We start from the raw sequence: 21,436 nt of genomic DNA, 5'->3' as shown, positions 1-21,436 counted from the left end.
CAAGAGATTTTACCTTCATAACATCTTTCCTATATGCATCCCTTCTCTCCTCTGACATTACCACCACTGTGGCAGCAGGCTTTCTTCACCCTCTGGACTGTTGCAATATTCTGTTGGTTGGTCTCCTTGCCAAAAAATCTCTTCCCATTCCAATCCATCCTCTACTCAGCTGCTAAAATGTTCTCCCTAAAGTGCAGATCTGACCATGTTGTTTATCTCCTTCTCAATAAACTCCAGTGGCTCCCTAACACCTCCAAGATCAAATTTAAAATTTTCTGTTTGGCTATTAAAGCCCTTCAAAACCTCCTTCCCTTTATCTTTCCAGGATATCACCTTCTCCTCCACCCTCTAATTACTGTGCAATCCACTATCATTGGCACCCTTGCTATTTCTTGCACAAGACATTCAATCTCCCATTTTTCTTGCATTTTCACTGGCTGTCCTCCATTCCCAGAATGTTCTTCTTTCTCATCTTTGTCTCTTGGCTCCCCTCAACTTCCAGCTAAAATTCCATCTTCTCCACTAAGCCTTCCTTGATCCCCCTTAATTCTGCAGTCTTCTCTCTTCTGGTTCTAATTCATCCTGTATACATCTTTTTTTGTATCTGTTTGCATGTTGTTTCTCCCATGAGTCTAAGAACTCCTTGAGAGCAGGGGCTGTCTTTTGCCTTCCTCTTTTCCTAGAATCTAATACATAGTAAGTAGACAGTAAATGTTTATTGACTGATTCCAAAGAATAATAACGAGAACCACTATGTCCTCCTTGAATAAAGGATGAGTCAATACAGTATCAGTCAGGAAGAATTAAAAGGTGACAATTCTTTACTGAGGCAGCCAAATGTCAACTTCTGATGAATATGGAGGCATTACAGAGTACATGCCTGAGAAGTGCTAGAACCCCTAACCTGAAAATCACCACCTATTTCTGGTGATTCATTAAGTGAGGGGATAGAGGGTAGAAGAAGTACTGTTAGACTATCATAACCAAGCATTGTTATAGATTACAAAGTCCTAGTCAAACAAAATACTTTAGAATCTTCAGCAATGTTGGGGTTTGATTTTGTTTTTGTTTTTTTAAATCACTGCTGCCAACTGAACAAACATGTTTGAGAAAAGAAAGGTAAATATAAGAAGTGAATAATTAGTTAAGAAAATGATGCCTAAGAAGATGGCTGTCATCTATCAATCTCGAAAAGAACCAAAAATGACACCACTATGTCGGGATCAAGGTACAGCGTGTCTGACTGTGGCTGATGAGACCCATAAAAGCTGGGAAGTCTCTACCACAGGCTGGACACAAATAATCATGAACATCTGAGATGGAGATGTCTCTAAATTTGTACTTTTCACATTTCTTTTAAGCTACTGCAATTCTGCTTCATTCATAGAACACAGCACCTTCTTTGATGTGGGCACACCATGCTGGCTGGTCCTTTGCCACTGTTTCCTATGCCACTCAATCCATTCCAAAGTTCTTAAGAGAGACTTTGAGATCTTGTATTTTTGTATCACTTCTGACCTCCACGTGAGTGCTTATCTTGTATAAGTTCTCCATAAAATAGCCCTTCAGGAAAACATACATTTAGCATTTGAAAAATGTGGCCAATCCATCAGAGCTGTGCTCTCTGTAGTTGAGTTTGAGTGCTTGGCAGTTTAGCTCAATACAGGATCTCAGTATCTGGTACCTTATCTTGCCAGATGATCTTCAGAATTTTCCCAAGACAATTCAAATGGAAGCAATTCAGTTTCCCGGCATGATGCTAGTTTACCATCCAGGTTTCACAGGCATACAACAATGAGGTCAGCACAACAGCTCTGTAGACCTTTAATCTGGTAGGCAGTCTATCACCCTCTTCTCTCCCATACTTTCCTTCAGAGCCTCCCCAACACTGAGCTGGCTCTGGCAACGTGTACATCAACTTCAACATCGTGTGTACATCCCCAGCAAGTATGCTGCCAACTTAAGTAAACTTATCCTCAGCATTCAAAATTTCTCCATTTGCTGTAACTAATGGCTCCATGTATGGATGGTAATGATGCTGGCTGGTGGAAAACCTGTGTTTTCTTGGTGTTAGTTGTGGGGAAATAACTTGTATACATAAAAACATATACAAAATATGTAAAAAATTAATGGCAAAGCAGTTTTGAGAGGGAGTACACCAGCAAATAGCTGAGGGAACCAGGAAAGTCTCCTTGAAGAAAGTGGTACTTGAGCTGAGTCATAAAGAAAATCAGAAATTTCGAGTAGTGGAGGAAAGGAAGTAATAAATTATTAGAATGAGGGACAGCCAGTACAAAAGCAAGGAGACAAGAGATCAAGAAGCACTATACAAACAGATCACGAAGTGAGCCATTTTGGCGAGACCTTAAAACGCAAGTAGGGAAATGAAAGACTGAAACGGGAGGGAGGAAGCAAACTGTGAAATACTTTAATGTCAACAGCGGAGGTCATATTTCATCCTCAGAACAACATGGAGCCAGAATCACTGGCTGAAGTGAAGAGGTGGGAACAAGAGGAATTGAAGACGAGTGAAAGAACCAGGAAACAGCAATGTCTGAAAAACCTAGCGAGTATCAGCAGGAGATGGTGAACAATATCAAATGCTGCACTTTTACTTAATTCAAGTCAAAAAGAATGAAAACTAAGAAAAGGTCATCAAAATTGTTTGTTCAGATCTTTTAATCATTCATCTAATCAGTGAATTCTTAATTGCTAAATCCAATGGCCTTTTAAAATTATTCATCCTTCCTGACTTCTCTGCAGCTTTTGGCTCTGTTGGTCACCCTTCTTTCAGCTCTGCAACAGTTTTTTCTCTAACTTGTCTGACATCCTCAGTCTCCTTTGCTAGACAATTATATCCATGCAGTGCTCCAATCATATTGTGTGTGTGTGTGTGTGTGTGTGTGTGTGTGTACACACCCTGGTATTCTTTTCCTGGTCTTTGATCTCTTTCCACATTTTCTCTTATCTTATAATCTCCATTAAGTTCAATTATCTCTATACAGATGGCTCCCAAGATTTAAATACAGTCCTCACCACTCTTTCTGCTATCAGTTCTAGATCATCATTGCCTAAATTTCCCTTTGTACTCTTCCCTCTAACTCCCTCTCTCCCAGAAAGCAATTCCCTATGATAAAGTTTTGGGCATTTTTTTAAAGGGGGGGCAGGGAATTAGCAAACCAATATAGAAATGGAAAAAATCTGACACTACATGAAATGTTTCACACTCATGGATCCTTCTCTTCTCCACCTTTGCAAAGGAGTGGGGAGAAGTTTCTACTCATATCTCTTCTTTTGGCCCATATCTGTTCTTTTTCAATTGTTCAATTTTCAACTGTGTTTGTGGCGCTGGTTCTTTCTATTTAGATTGCTGTCATCATTTATGTATACTGCTTTCTCAGTTCTTCTTACTTCACTTTGCATCTATGTATGTCTTTCCGTGCTTCTCCGTATTCATCACATCATGTACTACAATTTTTTGAGCCATTACTCAATTGATGAACACAAAAGTGTTACTACAAAGGTGCTACTACAAATAGTTTGGTATGAATATTGGACTTTTTTTTTTTACCAGTGATCTTGAGATTTGTGCTTACCATAAGGTAAGAATAAGAGTCACTCCCAAAAGACAGCCAAAAAAAGTTCTCAAAACCAAGGCATTAACAGTCATATGATAAAAAATACTTCAAATCACAAATGATTAAAGAAAAATGAATGCATCTCTAGATAGAATATAAGCTCCTTACAGACAGGGACTTCTTCATTTTTGCCTATTAGCATAGTTACCTGGTACACAGAAGGTGCTTAATAAATGGTTGTTGATTGTTAGCTACAGGGTATGAAAGGATCACCAGTTTATGAAAAGATCTGGATTTTAAAGAAATGCTGGCAAATGCTGAACTGAAATGCCAGCTTCCTTAATGGGCTGTTCACTGACTGGCCATGTATTCACTATGTGTTCAGTTTAAAAAAAATCAAAGTTTTAATTTACTTCATTCAATAAGTCTAAAAGTTATTAAAGAAATTAATCCTTAACATCCTTTCTAAAAGACAGCCATAAATAGTAGCGAGTAGAACACTGGCCTAAGAGTCAGGAACACCTGGATTTAAGTTTATCCTCTGACACATGTTGGCTGTGTGACCCTGAATAAGTCACATAAGATCTCAGTGCCCAAGGCAAGTAACACTATACTTTTAAAAATATGTGCAGATATTTCCCTCAGTATTTTCCTAGATTAATGACATCATGAGTTTCAAAAACAATTCAAAAAAGGGAGGGGGACAGATTTTATTAGGCCCAATTTACAGAATAGAGTGTGAGAGTGTATGTGTGTGTGTGTGTGTGTGTGTGTGTGTGTGTGTGTGTGTATTAAAGTATTTTATTTAAGGTCACAAACATAAGCAATAGAAATGGGACAAAATTTAGGATGTCTGAATGCTCAATAGAATGTCTTCTCAAAGACCATGGAAAGGAAGAATGTGAAGTACACTTTAATCCAAAATAAAATCATTAAAAATCCTTTGATTTGACCAAAATGTACTTTATGAATTCATAATAATGATGTAAAACTTCCAAAATATAGAAATACTAACTTTACAAATGCCAATTTATCTTTAGTGGTTTTTCTTAATTTAATGAGCTGCCATTCTATTTTTTAAAAATTATTTTAAAAAATTGAAAAAATTGAAAAGAACATATCTTAAAAGTACTTATTGATCATATCTGGAAAATATATTTTGAAAATCCTCACCTTAATCCATGATTAATGTATGACTTTTTATATGGTCCTTTTATACATGGCATTTCACCTACCTAATATCCTAAACATTCAAAACAAACAATCAGATGGTTACTGGTCAACTATGCAAAGCCAATCTCATTAATGGGAAAATATATATCAGAGAAAAAAAAACCTATGCCTTAATCAGTATCATATGAGCAAAGGTGCATTAGCATGTCACATTATTAAATGATGGTATTTTCTAAGTAGTCTAATAATCCCCAACACTGGGATCTGATCCTCCATTTGTCATGATCCTTTTTAATTAGCACTAAGCAGAACAAAAGTGAAATGATTTGAACATTTATCAATTTCTTCATTTGATTAGTAAAACATTCCAAAAGAATCTGAATTTATTCTAAACTTCTTGACTGAAAAGTGTAAATTACCAGTTAGCATAAAACCAAATCCAACCCTTAAAACCTTTTATAAATCAATTTCATAATCCAAGGATTAAAATCCAAATTTCAAATGATGAAACTTCAAAAATAACCAAGATATGCAGCAGGGTAAAAAGCAAAACTTGTTTTAAACTATCCTTGACTAATATCTTACTTTTCCAAAATGCACCTAAATTCTAAATAAAGAATACAATTATGAATAAACTACCTGTTAAAAAGTAAAAGTAAAAATAGAACAAGGACAACATTTTTCTTCTATCAAATTCTAAACATCTGAGCCCTTTGCACTATATTGCCCAAATTCCTCACCTGCTCTGTGCCAAGGTGTAATGAAGAAAAATGAGTGCACTTACATGACAGATAGTGTTTTAACATTAAGAAATACTTTATCACACTTTTAGGCAGTAGAGTAGCCAGTGGAGAAGAAGGTTAAGGGAATGATAGATGACATTTATTTCAGTAAAAGCTAAATGAATACTTAGCAGGCTTCATTTTTCTTTCAGCTATTACTAGCATTGCTAAAAGTCATGAAACTTGAAGGCATAACATAGAAATGATGAAAAGACAGCACTTTTTTTTAATGATGCTTAGAATTTAAAAGTGTTGTATACTCAAGTTTTCTTTTAGTAAGCAGCTAAACTAAAAGAATAAGGTTAAACAAAATTTAAAGCAAAGATGACTTATCCAAAAATAATAAATGAAACTAACAATCTAAGGCATAGATGCTTGATTCTAATACTTAAAAGCATTCCAACTACTAAACAATCCTTTAAACTCTTGAGCTTTTAGATTAAACGATTTAGATACCTAATTTCAGTGAATAAATCATAGTTTTGTTCAAGCCTAGAAAGGATAAATAGCTAGTTTTGAAAGTTTAGCCCTATACTATTTAAAAGTGAAATAATCATACAAGAAAATGAGTAATATAAATTTTTCTAGTACAAGATAATTTTTAAAAGAGGCTCTCAATTTTATTAGACAGATAATAAGGTAATTGAAATGAGGACATTTCAAAATGTAATGACTACATTTTGGTTCTACCTTTTGGGGGGAAGGAGAAATAGACAAAGTAGAAGCTCTTTTAGTTATAATCATACCTTCAGGGTTGGGTTTTTTTTCATATCTTTAGTTTTGTCATAGTTTCACAAAACATTTAAAACTTTCCCCAAGGAATATTTCTCAATCAGGTACCTCACAAAATAGTAGAATCTTGCTAAAGAAAGTTGCTTTAGGATAGGACAATATTCAGAGCAGAGACCTCTGCAAAGAGAAAAATGCAAACTGCAAAGCAGAAATTCTCCATAAAAGATTATTTAACTAAGAAACTAATGTTAGTAATATATAATACATTCAATTATAGTATATGAAAATGGAATATAAAAAGAAATTCGATGTGGGGGTTGAGAGAAATAAAATGTATTGAGGTAGTATTTTTAAGCCTTTAGACACTAGTCATCTTGACCAACACATTTCAAACATGAAAACATGTAGGCAAGAATTTAATAATTTCAAGTATTTATTTCATGTTAAGCAACAATTAGCTCTATATAACTATCAAGCATTTTCATTTCTGAAAATATGCACTGATATTGAATGTGATTTTTATAAGACATGACAGAACCAGTGTCTATGTTTTACATGCAGCACTTGCCAAACAGAAAAAAATGTTTAACATATCTGAGCAACTCCATGTGTCAGCATACAAACTGCTACAATATAAACTGAGGTAAATGCCAAAATAAACTTAGTAACTATTTCTGTTTAAACCTCTGAAATGTTTATTTTCTTAGGGAAGCCACATGTATGCATGGAAATAATTAACAGGTAGATGGCTAAACAATTCAAATACTTGACAACTTATCAAAAGTTAAATAGAAACTTTTACTTAGTAAAAAGTGAGATTAGGACAAGCTATTAAGTTATCTTGAACCAAAATCTGTTCCATATTAAATGTTTCTCCATCAGCTGTGAAATGGTTTAATAATCCTAGGAAGCAATTTGGAAATGTGCTAAGAAATGTCCATATTCTTTGACCCAAAGATTCCTGGAAGGAGGTAAATGGCAAAAATAAAAGACAAATGTGCACCAAAATGTTTATAGCAACATTTGTTGTAGTGGCAAAAAAACCTGGAAAATAAGTAGATGTGCCCACATACTGGGGAATGGCTAAACAAATTGCAGTATATAAATGTAATGAGATATTACCACTAAGATACAATAAACATGATGAAAACAGAGAAGCATGGAAAGACTTATATGAATAGATGCTAAGAAGAGCCAGAAAACAGCATGCATGATTACAATGTAAACGGAAAGAATGATGAACAACAAAGCAACAAAAACTGAATACTGAAATGCCATGAATAGTGAAAGTAGAGATATGAGAAAGAACCTCCCTCTGTTTTGTAGAAGTGGGAAACTATGGGTGTGAAACGCTTTATATAATACCAAACTATTTCATCATGTTGGTTAGTTTTGCTGGATTGTTTTGTTTTTTCCTCCATTTTTATTCTCTATTACAAAAGACTGCATTGTGGGAGAGAAGAAAAGCTATATTAGGAAATGTTGGTGGCTTAAAAACAAAGGATATAAATAGTAAATTTATTTGAAAAAAAGTCATCTAAATCTCTATTCCTAGAAGCTAAAAAAAATTCTGTTGTAGCACCCTTATTTTATTTAAGACCCATTAAGTAAAATATTCTAAAATATTTGGTTCAAAATTTGGTAAAATTAAATAATGTTAGAAAAAAAAACCCTATCAATTTTTCTTCTAATGGCCAAGATGGCCCATTAGAGGAAACCCAGCTCAAGTCTCTGAACATTTACCTCCAAACAACTTTAAAATAACAAATCAAACCAAATTTTGGAGGAGCAGAGCCAACAAAAGGATGAGACATTTTTCCAGCCTAAGAAAACAGGCAATTGGCAGAAGTTTGTGACACCAGGGCTGACGATTATCTAGAGCCAATACATGTAGCAGTGGAAACAGCAGCTACACCAGCAGCTTCAGGAGCTCTCTGCCCAGAGACAGTAAGGGAGTCAGATAACTGGTCAGAAAAAGATTACAGGGGACCTTTTACAGGGCACTGGGTACAGCTGGCACTAATTGGTAATTCTCTTGCCCACAGGAAGTTCTGGGTCACAATTTCAGGATGAAAAAGAGGGCTGAGGTTCGGTCACAAGGGAGCAGGGCCCTGGTCACAGTTGCAAGGCAAAGGAAGCGCTACTGCTTACAGCTGCAGGGGACCACAGGCCCTTCCAGGGTAAAAACCAGAGAGGAGTGCAGTGACCATACTTCTCCCAACACCATACCAGCTTAGAAGCACCAAAAATTTGCACACCCCAGATCTAGCTCTGAAAATAGCAGCACAAAAAAGGGACTTAATAAAATTAAACTGTTAATATTTCAATACAGGAAAATGATACATGTAACTCCTAAGAATTTTATCATTATTAGGGCAGTTAAAAGATGTCTACATATACAAGGGGCACAGGCATGAGTTGATCGTGTTGGAATGATCTCCAAAAAAAGAACAAAGGGAAAAGAAAGAGAGATGCACTGGGAGAAGGTGGAAAAGAAAGAACAATGAAAATTTTCTCTCACAAAAGGTGCATGCATGGAAGAGCTCTTACAATGGAGGAGGAAATGGGTGGCGTGGAGGGAAGAATATATATATATATATATATATATATATATATATACACACATACACACACACACACACACACACACACACACACACACACACTCAGTTGGGTAGAGAAACGCAATTTACCCAATAGGGAAATAGGAGGGAAAAGGGATAAGAGATATTGGGGAGAGATGATAAAAGGAAGGGCGAATTAAGGGAGGCAGTGGTCAGAAGCAAAACAGACTTCTGAGGAGAGACAGGATAAAAAGAGAGAGAGAAAAAAAGGAAGAAACAAAAAAAATGGGATGGAGGGAAATATACTGTGTATGTGTATGGGATGAGCTTACCCATAAAATGGAAGCAGATAGCAGAATGGATTAGAAACCAGAATCCAACAATATGTTGTTTACAAGAGACACACTTGAAACAGAAAGACACAACACAGAGTTAAAATAAAAGACTGGAGCAGAATCTAATATGCTTCAGCTGAACTAAAAAAAAAGAAGTAGGGGTAGCAATCAATTATCACAGACAAAGCAAAAGCAAAAACAACCTAAATAAAAGGGATAAGCAGGAAAATTACATTTTGCTAAAAGGTACCCTAGACAATGAAGTGACAAAGGCCTCACTTCTCAAATACAAACTGAGTATACAACTGAGTCAAATTTATAAAAATAAGAGCCATTCCCCAACTGATAGTCAAATATATAAAGAGGCAGTTTTCAAAGAAGAAATCAAAGGTATCTATAGTCATATGGAAAAAAATATTCTAAATCTCTAAAACAGCTCTGAGGTACCACACCTCACACCTATCAGAAATGACAAATGGTGGAGGGATGAGTTGGAAATAGGTACACTAATGAACAGTTGGTGAATAGTGAACTAGTCTGGCCATTCTGGACAGTAATTTGGAACTACACCAAAGGAATATAAAACTGTGCATACTCTTTGACCCAACAATATCACTACTAGGTCTGTATCCCAAAGAGATAAAAGAACAACAAAAAGTACCTATATTTACAAAAATATTTATAGCACTTCTTTTTGTGGTGGCAAAGAACTGGAAATCTAGGGGATGCTCATCAATTGGGGAATGGCTGAATAAGTTGTGGCACATGATTGTGATGAAGTACTACTGTGTTAGAAGTAATATGAAGGGGGTGGTTTCAGAAAAACATGGCAAGAACCATATGAACTGACAGAAAGTGAAGTGAGAAGAACTGGGAGATCGTTGTGCACAGTAACAACAATGTTGCAGTGATGATTAACTGTGAAAGACTTGGCCACTATGACCAATCAATGATCCAAGACAATTCTAAAGGACTCATGATGAAAAAATGCTATCCACCACCTCCAGAGAGAGGGCTGATAAACTCTGAGTGCAAACTGCAACATAATTTTCTCACTTTATTTTTCTTGCTTTTTAAAAAAATATAGCTGCTATGGAAATGTTTTGCATGATATCACATGTATGATTGATATCATATGCCTTGCCTTCTCATTGGGTGGGGGATGCTGTGGGAAGGAGGGAATTTGGAACTCAAAATTAAAAAAAAAACCATACTAAAAACAAACAATACATTTAAAATATGCATATATAATAATATAAAATATACATATATAATATAACGTATATATTATATATATGGTGTGTGTATATATGGTTACAGTATACATATATAGTATATAACCTATATACTAGGTTACTATATATTATGCATATGTCTACTATAGTATACTATATATACTATAGATATGGACGATGTATATGTCTACTAGAGTATACCATATATATTATCTATATATGTCCTATAGTGTGTGCTACCTAAATATAACGGACATAGAGATTTTTTTATATATATTATATATACATATTTGTGTGTATATGCATATATAACATAACCTTTGCAAGTTCAGAAATCTAGAATAGTATCATTGGGGTTCAGATTGCAGATCAAGTTCACAAGAAACAGGCTCTTAGTGTAATCTCAAAATCTGAATGATGTCAATGCTTTTGTTAATATTTTCTACATAAGTAAAACAGTGGTAGTGCTCTCAAAGGAGAAAATTTTTGTAATAAAGTATTACAAAATTATTATTTTTTAACTTTAGGTTCCAAGAAACATTTTTCCTTATATAATATTTTAGATACCTGATTTTCAATGAATCAGTGTTTTCTTGAACTTCATATTACTTCCAAATAATCAACTAACTTACTGTGTTTGTTGGATCCTCCTGTAAAATTCGATCGTATAGCTGTATAGCATCCTCATACCTATTTATTCAAAAAGAAACAAACAATTTCAGGGGAAAAAAACTTGAATACAGATAGATGATGAATCTCGGACAAAGTTTAACTAGTAAAGTCTGAAAACACTCATGATATGTATTTGTTCATTTTGGTGATAAAATCACTACAACATTAATTCCAAAAAAGGTAAAGTAAGTTCCTCAAATATGATCTCATTAAAAGTTGCAGGAAAAATTCTTAGTAACAATCTGATTTATACACTGGCCATAAAGGTTAGAACTCCCCCAAAATCATAAAATATATAAAGCCTTAATACTTATATTACATTATTTTATTACATTAATACACATATGACTATCTAATACCAATCAGTAGATACCTAAATTCACTACATAAAAAAGCTCTATCAAATTCATTCCAATGTCTTTTATATTGAAGGTCAATATGGCTTAATTAAATTAAATAAGCATTTCTTGGTCATCTGTTAAGTACTCTAAATGCTGTGAAATGTACAAATTACATGATATGGTCCCTGCCTCTAGAAAGGTTAATCTGTTTGAGGTGATAACATAAAAATTAAATGTTTTAAAGGTAGTACATAATTATATAAAAATTATATACATAGTGTTGTGAGAGTTTAGAAAAAACCAAGCACTCACTCTTAACTTTTTAATACGTAATAATCCTGTACAACAAATGCTCAATTTGGTCCTTGTCTATACAATACTGTTTCTTTAAATAAAAAGTAATAAAGTCTTACAAACTGGACTAACTGGGTAGTAAGATATTCTAAATTACAGAATAATTTTAAGGAAATCCCCAAAATAATAAAAAACACTTATTTTCAAGGAAATCTCAGTAAGTGGCAAATAAATGGAATTCTCTACATTTCTCTAAGAAAGGCTATTTTTTATCATCTGTCATTTCAGGTGTGGATATAGCTGAACCACTCATATTTAAGCCAGAATGGTCATTACAACATGAAAAATCCTGGATTAAATTTAAATTTTCACCAGAAGAGTAGGTCTAAACTAACAATATTCTATTCAAATGTGTGTGGGAACCAGGCACATTGACCTTCATTTGTCAATTAAGGGAGAATAAGGAGAAGCTCTGGTTGTGGCTGCATTGTTCCTGAGCTGCAATGATCTTTTTAGGGTTGTTTTTGTTTCTGGTTTGGATTGTTTTTTTCATTCTTTTCTTTTTTTTCTTTTTTTTTTTTCTGTGGGAGAGAAAGGGTGAGAGAGAATAAGAGAGGCTATTTCCCAGTGGATTCTCTGCTTAACCAAGTTAGAACCTCACTAGGCTATTTTTGTCCTGTTCCTTCAGAACACAGACTAGACTTCAAAAAAAAAAAAGATTAATCCCAGCTGCAGCCTGCAGTGGGCAACCTCATGAATGCAAACAGCTGCTTGTTATCCCCATGCCCACCCCATACACACCAGAGTGCACACAAACTATCTTCTACCAAAGAAACCTGGAGAACAGGTAGACACAGTTCAAAGCTTTGTGCCATTCTTTCATGGCTAGTAGTAAGCAGCCCTATAATGACTAGATAAATTTAGAAAGTCTCCACATAGCAAGATCAGGAATTCAGTTATCCCCTTAAGGAAATTTTTAACAAATTATATTAACATATTTTCTGAACTGAAATGACTGAAAAGATTCTACTACCTTTCCATGGCTTCAAATCTCATGCCAGTTAGTCGTTTGACTCTGTGACTTCCAGGGAACTGTCTTCTTAGCTCCTGAAGACAAAACTGGAAGAAAAAAAATAGTAAATTGGGAAAACAAGGACTAAAATATGATAAATATGCTATATGTTCTAGGCCGTATAAAAATGGAGAACTCAATTCTCAAAGGTCATTTTTTCATGCAGCTTTATTAGTATCATCTGTGAAACAATCTCATACTATTTTTCATTAATACAAGATTACACTGTTTAGAGACTACAAACAGCATGTATAATATGGTAAAGCAAAACACTGCCTTAAAGGAATTCCTCCAATGTGCTTCCTTTGATATTTCAAAATCACACAATATTCCTTGAAAGAACAAAACTTTGTTCTATGAATGTTGCAGAAACTCCTAAGTGAGAACCACAACTACTCAAAAGTCTGAAGTAGAGAAAAGCATGCCTCCTTTTCCAGGCTACAATTCATAGTCAGATGGACCAAATCCATAAAGCTCACCCATTTATCAGTACACACATCTTGAACAGACACTGCATACAGAAAATGGGCTGTGCCCACAAATGAAAAGGAAAAGAAAAGCAGAACAAGTTGGCTCTAGGAAACTGCAGAGTTCTTCTAATGAACCAAAACTTCTCCCTGAAACAAAAGCCTGTTTTTCTTATCTTTTAAAAAAGAAATGCTGACACCTATGATATCTTCAGTGCAAAGAACTCCTGAACCAACCTTTATCAATGAAGATCAGCAACTAACCTGTTACTTAGAGATGTGGGTGCACAGAGAATTTACAAACTTAGACCAAGGATACATACAGTAAAGATGGATGCAAGGACACGTTGTAAGGACAAGTTTAACACATAGCACAGTCATCTAAGAGTAAACATCATGAGTTCTACATCTTAAATTGAGATGAAACTGGCAAGAAAAAGTGAGGGCAACCCCCAAAAAGGTGTTTTGTAAGTTATGTTAGGAGAAAAGAGGATCCAGGAAGGACAAAACTGCTGTACATGGGGACAGGGCAATGATAATATTAATATGGAGAGAAGAAACAGCTACTCAGGTGTTATTTTGCGTCTATTTTCTCTGCCAAAGAAAAGGATCTTTGGATTGAAAAGGATGACAATAGCAAATAGTGAGTTGATGTCCAAGATAACTAAGGGGAAAAAAAGCACATAGCTGCCTTTGACAAGTAAATGTCACACTGCCCATGTGAACTATATTCTAAGGTACTGAAAGAATGCAGCGATGCTGTTGCTGAGCCAAATGTCAGAGATCAAAGAATATGTAGCATGAGAACAGTACCACAGAACTGAATGGCAAACACAGTCCTCATTTTTTTTTATTACAAAAAACTAAAACAGCCAGTCAAGCTTGACTTCAACACCTGGCACAATGCTATGATGTAATATTAAAAGAAATGGTGAAGGAATTGAAAAAGGAAACTGATCTCAAAGAACAAAAATGGCTTAATTAATAATAGGTCAAACAACAGTAATCTCATTTTCTTTTCTGACAGAATTACTACCTGATAAATTAGGGAAATGTTCTACATGTAACTAATCTAGATTTCAGCTAGCAAAGCATTTGGTAAAGTCTGTCAAGATATTTTTATGGACAAGATGGAGCAATGTGGTCTAGACAATAGTAAATCTAAGTCAAGGGCTCTTAATCTTTTTTTTTAAGTGGTCATGAACCCCTCTGGCAGCTTAAGGACCCTTCTCAGAATGTCTTTAAATACATAAAACCAAGGAAACTAATTATATAAAAAGTAGTTATTTATCTATATAGCAATACCTATACTGACATAGATGTTATTCAAAGAAATACTGGAGTGCTGTCAAAAAACAGGCACAAACCTTTCTGCATCCCTTGAAATGATCAATCATACTTTTTTCTCCTTAATAACTTTCTTCTCTCTAGATTTTCATGACTCTTCTCTCTCATGATTATCCTCTTACCTTTTCTTTCTCCTTTTCTAGATCTTCATCAAGGTCATGTCCTCTAATTGTGAGAATTCCCCAAGGCTCTGTCCTGGGCCCTCTTCTCTTAATCATCTATATTATTTTGCTTGGTAATCTCATCAGCTGCTGTGGTTTCAATGACCATTTCTATGCAGATGATTCTCAGAGCTACCTGTCCAGCTTTAATCTTTCCCTCAACTTCTAGTCTCTCATCTCCAACTATTAAACATTTTTATGACTATTAGATGTCTCAAACTGGATATCGTATAGACATCTTAATGTCCAAAACTGAACTTATTTATCTTTCCCATAAAAAACCTCCCCTCTTCCTAACTTGCCTATTACTGTCAAGAGCACCACCACCATCCCTATCACACATCCTAAACATCATCCTCTACTTCTCACTCTCATACCCTCCTATGGCAAATCAATTGCCCAATCCTGACACTTGTACATTTCTCATATATGCTCACTTGTCTCTCTGACACTAAAACCATCATGGTATAAGGCCCTCAACACCTCACTACTAGACTATTCTAACTTTCTGGCTGGTCTTCTTCCCTCAAATGTCTTCTGACTCTATTCCATCTTCCAGTCAGTTGTAAAACTAATCCTCTTTAAGTGTCAGATCTGACCATATCACCACCTCTCCTCCAATCAAACAACTCTAGTGGCTCCCTATCACTTCCAGGATCAAAAACATCCTGTTTCCCTTTTAGAGACCTTCATAACCTTCCAATTCCATCCTTTCCAGTCTTTCTTACACTTTATGGCCCTCCTCATACTCTGTGATCCAGCCAGTGACACTGGCTTCCTTACTGTTCTACTACACTGAACATACCACTGAACTCCAAACATGTTTACTGGCTGTAACTTTTGCCTGGAGTACTGTCCCTTTTCATCTCAATTTCCTGGTTTCCCTGGCGTCCTTTGCATGTCAGCTAACGTTTCACCTTCTGCAAAAACACTTTCCCAGTCCTCCTTAATCTTAGTACCTTTCCTTGGCTAGCAATTTAATCAGAAGTAAGGAAAAAAGTATGTCAATGAAACATTTTAAAAGTAAAAAGAAGGGAGCAGAAGGGAATTCAGATGAGCAATTTAGTTCCTATCATGTTTAATATGTATTTAAAAAACTGTACATAATAATCCAGTTTTCATATGCAGTCTTGTTTTTTTTGTATGCTGAAATGTTCAAGTTTGCTCATGTTTGTAAAATTCTCAATTAAAAAAAGAAAATTCTTAAAAGAAAAAAATCCTTTCTAGTTACTAGAGCAATCTAAAAATGGAATGGCTGCCTTGAGGAACTAATGCATTCCCTGTTTCTTGAGGTCTTTTCTTATTCAGTTACATTTTAGGCCCCGAGGTCCCTTCCAAATTTGAAATTTTAAGTCTGTGTGTACTCAACACCACACAAGGAGATAAGGACTAAGCGTGGTAAAGTATACATTCTAGGAGTCTGACAGAAACATCAGACAGCATATAAAAGAAAAGCTAACTGTAAGTAACTGATCCATTCCCACCACACTTTAGGTGACAAAGCATAATTATCTACTTTAATATTGTGAGTGAAAACATTTTGTCGTGGGATTTACATGAACATTCAACTTACATAGACAGTCAATTAATTACTGATAAAGTACTATAAAGTGTTCCCTCCCTGTGTATCTGACTGTAAGAGTACATCATACAACAAAACTCATGTGTCAATCACATCACAGAATTTAGATCTGAAGTGAACTCTGATTTCTAATCTTGGCTCTGATTGTCAACTGGCTGGGAGACCCTGGGAAAGTCATTTAAGATGCCTACTTAGGAATTACCTCATATTTAAAAAGAAAGGATTAGATTAGGTCTTCAAAGTCTGACTCCTAGTCTAGTGTCCCATCATAGTACTATGTTGCAACTTATTTAGGACTGAATCATCAATATTAGTAAGGTTGCCCCATCTTGTGCAAACAGCAGTTAAAAAGAATATATGTTGTTTCCTATCGATATAAAAATAGGACATAATGTAATATTCAATTAAACATATGTACATGTGAATAATATTTGTAGTTTAAAAGAAGCTCAGGGGTAGGAAGTAATACCAAGAAGGTCAAGAAGGGTCTGCTTCTGGCTAGCAGGAAAAAGACTGTAAGAAATTAGGAATTTCTCAAAGGTTTAGTATCCAAAATGGACAACCAACAGAAATACATGAAACCCAAATCCACTTTTTCCCAACAGGTAAGTGGTCAAATGACATGAAAAAATAGTTCTCAAAAAACTGCAAACTATTAACAACCATATGAAAGAATGTTCCAAGTCACTAATTAGTAAGAGAAATGCACACTAAAATAATGCTGAAGTTTTACCTCACACCCTGAAAACTGGAAAAGATGACAAAATATGGGTAGCCAATGTTGCAAAGGTTGTAAAAATTTAAAGAAAAAAAAGATAGTCACATTTTGGAAAACAATTTGGAATTATGCAAATAAAGTAACTATAACATCCATACCCTTTGACCCAGAGATTTCACTACAAAGTATAAGCTATAAGGAAGACACACACACACACACACACACACACACACACACACACACACACACACACACACACACACACACACCCATACAAAGGAAAACATATACAGTAGCACCTTTTGTACTATCAAAGAATTGGAAACAATGTAGATGCCCATCAACTGGGGAATGACTAAGCAAACTGTGGCACAGGAATGTAATGGAATATTACTATGTATAAAAAATGACAAATTTGATGAATATAGAAGAACATGGAAAGAATCACATCAACTAACCCAAAGTGAAGTAAGCAGAGCCTAGAAAACAGTATGTACAATGATTACAATGATATAAATTGTCCTACAAACACAAATGAAAATGAATGTTGCAAAACTACAAATAAGCATAGCCCCAAAGAAGAGATAAGAAGATACCTCCCCATCTTCTCCTTTATGGGGGCAGGAATCAGTCTGTCAATGAGCATTTATAATCACCTATACTTCAGGTACTGAGGAAGTGCTGGACACAGGATGGAGGTGAATATGTGAGAAACTGCATATAACATGATATTATTTTTGATGCACTGATTGAATGTGTTGATTTTGCTAATTCCTTTTCTCCTCCTCTTCTTAAGAAAAAAAAAATCTTTGTTACAAAGGATAACTCCCTAAGAAGGGTTAGAAGGAGGGATGCAGGGGAAAATGTGGTGATATAAAAACAAAAGATATCAAAAAAAAATTTTTAATTAGGTAGGGAAGATGTTTGTTATGATAAGCCTATAGAATAAATAAAAAATACTGATATATATATATAAAGATATATATAAATATCTTTATGAGAATTTTAAGTACATTGGCTGAGATATTAATTTGAAAAAAGAAACATTCATTTTCAAAGATTTGAAGACAAAGAATTTCTGGGAACAAGGTACCATGCATTTTAAATGCAAAACAGAAATGACAACAATAAGCATAATAATAATTCTAATATCCTTCACATAGCACTTTCAAGATCTGTTTTCAAAATGCTTTACCTATGTTATCTTACGTAATCATCACAACGATCCTGAGAGGTAGCTACTGTTATCATTTCCATTTTGTAGATGAGGCACAGAGAGATTAAGTGACTGGCTCAGGATTATAAATCTAGTGAGGAGCCTGGGTCTGAGGCAGAATTCAAAATCAGGTTTTTCCGACCCCAAATACTGTGATCTAACTATCTATTCTGATCTGCCAACAGGATGTGAATAAATAATCTATTTTTAAGAACATAAGTAACCAGTAATAAAAAGCGGTAGATTTATTATGACTAGTATTAATTAGAAATTCCAACATTGTCAAGATCTAAGTAAGCATATATGTTAAAAACACACTGATAATGTTTTTTGATGGTGATATCACTGTCAATGTAAAACATCCCACAAGGCCAAAGAGTCAACTAGTGTTATTATGTAAAATTCTGACGTGTCTGAGATTTTTATATGATTCAGGATGAATAACGTGGCTCAATGCTTTTATAAACTTTTTTTGAGCAAAAATAATACTGCTAAGTTTTAACACTCATCTAATCACCAAATATGAACCTGAATGATTCCCCAAAATAAAATTCATCCAAAGGTAAAAAGCCACCATTGGAAATGATTAAAGTAATATGATGAGGGAGCTGACAGTATTTTGAACAAATGCAGCATCATCTGAATAAATATATAGACTGTCAAGAAAACTACTTTGAAGCTAATGGCCATATAAATGTGTAGTTTAAAACAAAATGCCTTAAGAAACACACAACATACAATTAAATTTTATTTGAAACAATTTAAGACTGACTTTTATACTCCTGGTATCTAAGATAAATGGTTTATGAACTCAAAGCAGTCTTTTTAAAAAATTAGATTGCTTCCAAAGCACTTTTTTGTTGAGGCAATTGGGGTTAAGTGATTTGCCCAGAGTCACATAGCTATACGTGTTATGTGTCTGAAGCTGCATTTGAACTGAGGTCTTCCTGACTCCAGGGCCACCGCTCTATCTACTGCAGCACCTAGCTGCCCCCAAAGCATTTTAAAAATCTAAGTTATACTTTCCCATGCTAAAATGTAACTACATAGAATATGTAAGGCAAATAACACATAGTTGAAATACCTACCAAAGCTAAATCGTCCCGACCGTAGTCCAGAGCAGCAATCATCACCTGTTCATATATTATCCAAACTGGATAGACAAAAAGACAAACAAGGGATAATTTTAAAATAAAAATACTTAAAACACCTTAAAATACCCCCTTTATTTCCCAACAGATGTCAACAACTCCTACCTTACTAAGAAAATCAAAATCATTTATTACTAGCTACCTCACCTTCCCTACTCCATTGCTCAAAACCCTTCTATATTTTCATTTATTCTCTCCTCCTTTCTCCCATTCAATCCAGTAAGGACTGAATTGCTAAGTGGTGGCGTTACAAAGGCAAAATGAAAAACTGTCTCTGCCCTCAAAAAACCTACATGCTACTGGAGCATACAATATGTACACAGATAAGCATAGATAAGTGTAAATTATTGCACTCAAAAATTTAAGGAAGGAGAGAACACCAATAACTGGGGAAGGGGTATCAGGAAAGGTCGTGAAAAAGCAGTGACCCTTCTATTTGTGCCCTCTGTCTCCTACTATCCTCTTACAGGAGTTTGGCCAATTAATCTTTTTCTTTCTCTAATCTTCAATCTCTCCCATCTACTCCAATTCCTATAAACTAAACATATTTCAATGTCCATTATAATAGCCTCTTAATTGTTCTCCCCTCTCCAAAATAAACTCATTATATCTACCAAAATACGTCCCCTAAGAAACTAGTTTGACTATGTCACTGCCTTACTCAAAACCCTCAGTGTCTCCTCCTCTATCTCCCTTCCCCAATCATTCTGGGATAAAACACAGTCCTCAACTTGACATTAAAAACCCTCCATAATCCAGCTCCTACCTACCTTTCATTTCATAAGATCTACATTCTAGTCAAACTGACTACTCACTGTTCCCCAGATTTTAAATTCCATTATTCTGACTCCACATATCTGCACAAACTCTCCATCACGCTGGCAATGCCCTCCCTTTCTCAGTCACAGGCCTTCAGAATCATATGACTTACTTCAAAGTTCAGCTCATCAGCTATTTCTTCACATAGATTTCCCTGGTCCCTCTGGTTCTTCTTTCCTCACTACTTATGACCTTGTGTTTACTTATCTGCTGTACATGTTGTATCCCCTTTATAAACTCTTTAAGGGCAGAAACTTACTTATCTTTGTATTCCCAGATTTCTTTGCATATTGTTAGGTTCTTAATATTTGTTAAATTTAGAATTGCTGAGATTCTCCTGGTTCTGGTCCTACCTTCTGAATTAACAAGAATTAAGTCTATATCATCTGCCACACAATAGCCATTGAAGAGTAATATTCTTCTCCCTCTAAAGTCTCTTCAAGCCAAATATTACCACATCTTTTAACTGTCATCACGTCACAATATGTTTCTTTCATGTCTCCTGTCATGGTTGACCTCATGTAAGTGACAGCTGGCTTGTCAATGCTTTTAAATTATATTACCAAGAATAGAAAAAAAAATAGTTCAAATTTGTGTGATCTGACCAACACTTTTATTCATTAGACAAGTACTTATGGAGCACCTCCTCTGCAGAACTGCTGCCATGGAGGATATGACTCAGGGCATTCCTCTCTAGCTGTTCCCCATGCCTGGATTGCTCTCCCTCCTCAACTGTACATACTAATTCTCCCCCACCTTCCTTTCAGTCCCACCTAAAACCCCACCTTCTACAGGAAACCTCTCCCAATCCCTCTTAATTCTAATTCCTTCTCTCTGTAAATTACTGCCTATTTATCCTATATATAGCTTGCTTTGTATATATTTGTTGTATCCCTATTAGACTGTAAGCTCCTGGAGGGCAAGGATTGTCTTTTGCCTCTTTTTGTATTCTCACTGTTTAGAACAGTTCCTGGCACATAGTAGGCACTGAATAAATGTTTATATAAAGTGGATACAAAGGTAAATAAGACAGTCTCCTGTCCTAAGGAGGCCTAAGAGTGTAAATTACAAATAAGAGAAAAGGAAACAGGAAACTTAATGGACAGAAATGAACAAGTGCAAGGTGTTCAAAGGGAGATAAGACATCTGTTCTGAAGGAGAAGGAAAGGGGAATGCCAGAGTAGACTGAAATTACTC

At 35.1% G+C, this 21,436-nt stretch overlaps 1 protein-coding gene across 3 annotated transcripts in view; it reads right to left on the bottom strand.

Annotated features, from left to right (window-relative positions):
- The window catches only part of EMC2 (ER membrane protein complex subunit 2), a 66,059-nt gene that overhangs the window by 25,789 nt on the left and 18,834 nt on the right, over positions 1-21,436 (bottom strand). For all 3 annotated transcript variants that reach the window (XM_020970264.1, XM_020970270.1, XM_078153705.1), the window contains exons 3-5: positions 19,358-19,422; positions 12,740-12,825; positions 11,032-11,089 (exon numbers count right to left, since the gene is read on the bottom strand). In XM_020970264.1, coding sequence (XP_020825923.1) covers positions 11,032-11,089; positions 12,740-12,825; positions 19,358-19,422 — 209 coding nt within the window. The remainder of the gene's footprint in view (positions 1-11,031; positions 11,090-12,739; positions 12,826-19,357; positions 19,423-21,436) is intronic.

Source organism: Phascolarctos cinereus, unplaced genomic scaffold (genome assembly GCF_003287225.1).
Source record: "Phascolarctos cinereus isolate Bilbo 61053 unplaced genomic scaffold, phaCin_HiC Scaffold_4;HRSCAF=312, whole genome shotgun sequence".
Lineage (NCBI taxonomy): Eukaryota > Metazoa > Chordata > Mammalia > Diprotodontia > Phascolarctidae > Phascolarctos > Phascolarctos cinereus.
The sequence above is the reverse complement of the archived record's forward strand: the minus strand, read 5'-3'. Positions and strand labels throughout refer to the sequence as shown.